The 3,774-nt window shown below is 47.2% G+C and overlaps 1 protein-coding gene across 1 annotated transcript in view; it reads right to left on the bottom strand.

Moving 5' to 3' along the window:
• LOC104987144 (NXPE family member 3-like) overlaps positions 1-3,039 on the bottom strand; it is a 16,301-nt gene extending 13,262 nt beyond the window's left edge. Inside the window, exon 1 of the mRNA XM_010837921.1 lies at positions 2,968-3,039. Within this exon, the coding sequence (XP_010836223.1) occupies positions 2,968-3,039 (72 nt within the window). The remainder of the gene's footprint in view (positions 1-2,967) is intronic.
• Between the last annotated feature and the right edge of the window lie 735 nt (positions 3,040-3,774).

Here is a 3,774-nt window from a genome sequence, read left to right on the forward strand (position 1 = left end):
TTCCAGTGGTCGTGTATGGATGTGAAAGTTGGACTGTGAAGAAAGTTGAGCGCCGAAGAATTGATGCTTTTGAACTGTGGTGTTGGAGAAGACTCTTGGACTGCAAGGAGATCCAACCAGTGCATTCTAAAGGAGATCAGTCCTGGGTGTTCTTTGGAAGGAATGATGCTAAAGCTGAAACTCCAGTACTTTGGCCACCTCATGCGAAGAGTTGACTCATTGGAAAAGACTCTGATGCTGGGAGGGATTGGAGGCAGGAGGAGAAGGGGACAACAGAGGATGAGATGGCTGGATGGCATCACTGACTCAATGGACATGAGTCTGAGTGAACTCCGGGAGTTGGTGATGGACAGGGAGGCCTGGCGTGCTGCGATTCATGGGGTCGCAAAGAGTCGGACACGACTGAGCAACTGAACTGAACTGAACTGAATATATACATATATATATATGGATATATATGTATATATCCATTGGAATCCTGGCCTGGAGCTTGAGAAGCAGGCCTTCCATTGCTCACCCTGAATCCTGGGAGTGGCAAAGAGCTGCCAGATTCGATGACAACCTGGCTATTTAGGAGGATGAGGACCAGCAAGCTGGAGAATAGACCAAGACTCCTTGACCTTCTGCATTCATTTCTGCCTATCCTCTAATCCAAAGCATCAAAGAACTCTGGGCCAGAGGGTCATACAGCAATTAAGTAGTGTCACCAATGTCACTGTAATTATCCATATTATTGATTCCAACAATGTCCCTGTGGGTACTGAGTAAGTATAAGATGCATGCGTGCATGCTCAGTCTCCTCAGTCGTGTCCGATTCTTTGCAACCTTATGGACTATAGCCTTCCAGGCTCAGTCCATGGGATTCTCTAGGCAAGAATACTGGAGTGGGTTGCCATGCCCTCCTCCAGGGGATCTTCCCCATATGCCAGCACAATTAAAATTATGAGGTCCCATAAAAACGTAAAGCAAGAGCAACAGCAGTAATACAGTAGTAGCAGCAATACAAGGCACCTGGGCAGATTTTAGCTTCCACCCAAATGAGGATGGAAGGCAGGGAGAAGTGTATGAAAGAGATCCAATCCCCCAGCTGCTATTACAAACTCCAAATAGGCTCCCATTTTCCTTCTTGTCTTGAAACACAGGAATCTTAGCTCCTAAGTTCCACCCACCTACTCACCTCCCTCACCTCCATTTAAGCACCTAGAAATTCTACCTGTGCTTCCTTGTACCTGTAATGTTGGACAGACTTCCTTAGAGTAAGAAAGCTGCCCACAGTGCTCTAGTAAATCCGGTCTTCCTACACTGTCTGCTTCCAGAATTACAGCATCATGTTTATTCAACATCCTAACAAACCTAAGGCAAATACTAGTGAGAGAATTTAACCTGGGACAGAGCCAGTGGTCTCTTCTCCAGGTTCATAAAGCAACTGCTACCTATTATTTTTCCCTTTTCAGCCCCTCTTCGAGTAGGAAGCTTAGGTCCTCCTCAGCACTTACTTCTTGGGGAAGAACCCAGTAATCCAAACCATCCTCCCTTAGAAATTCTAGCCATCCTACCACTCAGTTAACCCTTTTCACCCCTAGGATTAGGACGCAGGCCTCATTTTCACCCCAGCACAGCCCCAGGACCGAGGTAGGTACATTCAGCTAGAGAAGACTGCATAGTTATGTGATGGTCAGGACAGAATCAATTTGATACCATAACGCAAACCACAAAGGGTTACCAGCAAAGAAAGCCATCTCAGGGAAGCCTGTTCCACTGATGGATGAAGTCACTGCCTTATGTAGACCTGAGCTCACTGTTGGAATTTTGGTGGCAATCAGTGTGCGTGGTTCCCCAGCCAGCGCTGTATTCAGGACCATCCAGACATTGCTGTACGTCAGGCAGTGGTCACTAGCAGCAAAAAGGGAAAAGGGAACCGTCGTGTCTGGGTGCCCTACCACCACCCAACGTCACCTTCCTCTTCCTTGTGGCCTAGTTCACGTATAAGAATGAGCACACAGGGATATCATGGCATGGCCTACAGAACCAAGGGTCAGCTATGGGCCTGTTGGTACCGCCCCAAGTCAGGGATGATGCCTTGCCATCATTCCTGACTCTACGCAGTTGAGCACTGGCGAATGGCTTTGGCAGGCAGACACCCAGTATCCTATCCTACGTGCATGCGTGTTACACTGCTTCAGTCATGTCTGACTCTTTGCAACCACATGGACTGTAGCCCACCAGGCTCCTCTGTCCATGGGATTCTCCTGGCAAGAATACTGGAGTGGGTTGCCATTTCCTCCTCCTGGGGATCTTCCTAACCCAGGGATCAAACCTTCGTCCCTTAAGTCTCCTGCATTGGCAGGTAGGCTCTTTACCACTAGCACCACCTGGAAATCCCTAAATTCCCAGATATTCCAAATCTTCTAGAAACAAAAGATCCATCCTACCCCACTCCCAACCACAAATCTACTTCCAGTTCTCCTCAGGTTTACCTGTGTTAACTGTCATCTCTGAGGTCTCTTTCTCCAGTATCTTTCTCAAATTCTCAGCACTATTTTAAACTGTTGACCACTTTCTCCAACCTGAAGCCCTGCCCAGTTCTGGTTTTCATGAGCACCTGAGTCTCCTGTCTTCCTGACCACTCATCTGTGGATATGACCCCGTGTCCTCTTTGTTAAGCCCTGTACATGTCACTGTCAAAATCAGGCACCACATCTTGTGACCTTCTTTGTATCCCACACAACACCAAGGACAGTAATTTGCCCGGATTGTGATTTCAATCCATACTGGTTGCACGACAGATAGGCTAAGTGCCCTGTCCCCTAAACCTGCGTCTGCCCAGGAGTCTACTCCCCCAACTCACATTTCCTTTCTGAAGCCTAAGCCCTCTTACCTCACCGCAGGATACCCCTCGACTCTTCTTGTTCTTTCTCTCCGTCCTCTGCAAAACCCCCAAAGTCTTGTTTCCTCTCTTCACAGTACCTCACAGGATAACATCCTGTTGATGCTGCGGCCACTGGCAAAGTACAGCATCGCCACACAAGTGGATGACATGGCCAGTCAGGCCCCCAGAATGAGGTCAAATGTAGAGCAAGGGCAGCTGCAGTAGGAAAGAGAGAGCCATGCTCCTTAGCAGAATAAACGCAGAGGCTGAGAACACACAGTCAAAAAGGAACATGGGAATAAGGTGCAGCAGGAGGAAATTAATCACCATAGAACACTGCGGTCCAAACCCCAGACAAAGAAGAATGACTTCCTCTTCCCACTCACCGGGGAGCCTTTTCTATTGATGTCTGAGGAACAAAGCAATGCCCTGGGAGAGAGCCATACATCTCTCCTTTCTAGAAAGAAACTAGACTTGAAATCCATACCTAAGTGGATGAGGGAAGTGCACGGGATGAGATATAGTGCTCTTGCTTGAAGACTGAGTGCTTTCCCCACCAATTTTCATTGTCTTCTACGTAGCACTCAGTACTAAGAGGAGAGAGGTGGCTCAAGCAGGAAGCCATGGCTGCAGGAAATGGGGGAGAGGTTGGGAGAAAAGAGACATTTTAAATTTCAAGGTTCACAGAGGAAACATTATTTCGATTCTATTTCCAAAAGATATTATGCAAATTATTTGATTAGACCAGATAAGAATGATTTACAAACAAAAAGCTCAGAGAGCAGAGAGGGTCGTACACAGGCATACCTCATTTTATTGCACTTTGCAGATACTGTATTTATTACAAGTTAAAGATTGGTGGAACCCTGTGTCAAGCAAGTCTGTTGGTGCCATTTTTCCAACAG

The sequence above is a fragment of the Bison bison genome, unplaced genomic scaffold (assembly GCF_000754665.1).
Source record: "Bison bison bison isolate TAMUID 2011002044 unplaced genomic scaffold, Bison_UMD1.0 scf7180017864085, whole genome shotgun sequence".
NCBI lineage: Eukaryota > Metazoa > Chordata > Mammalia > Artiodactyla > Bovidae > Bison > Bison bison.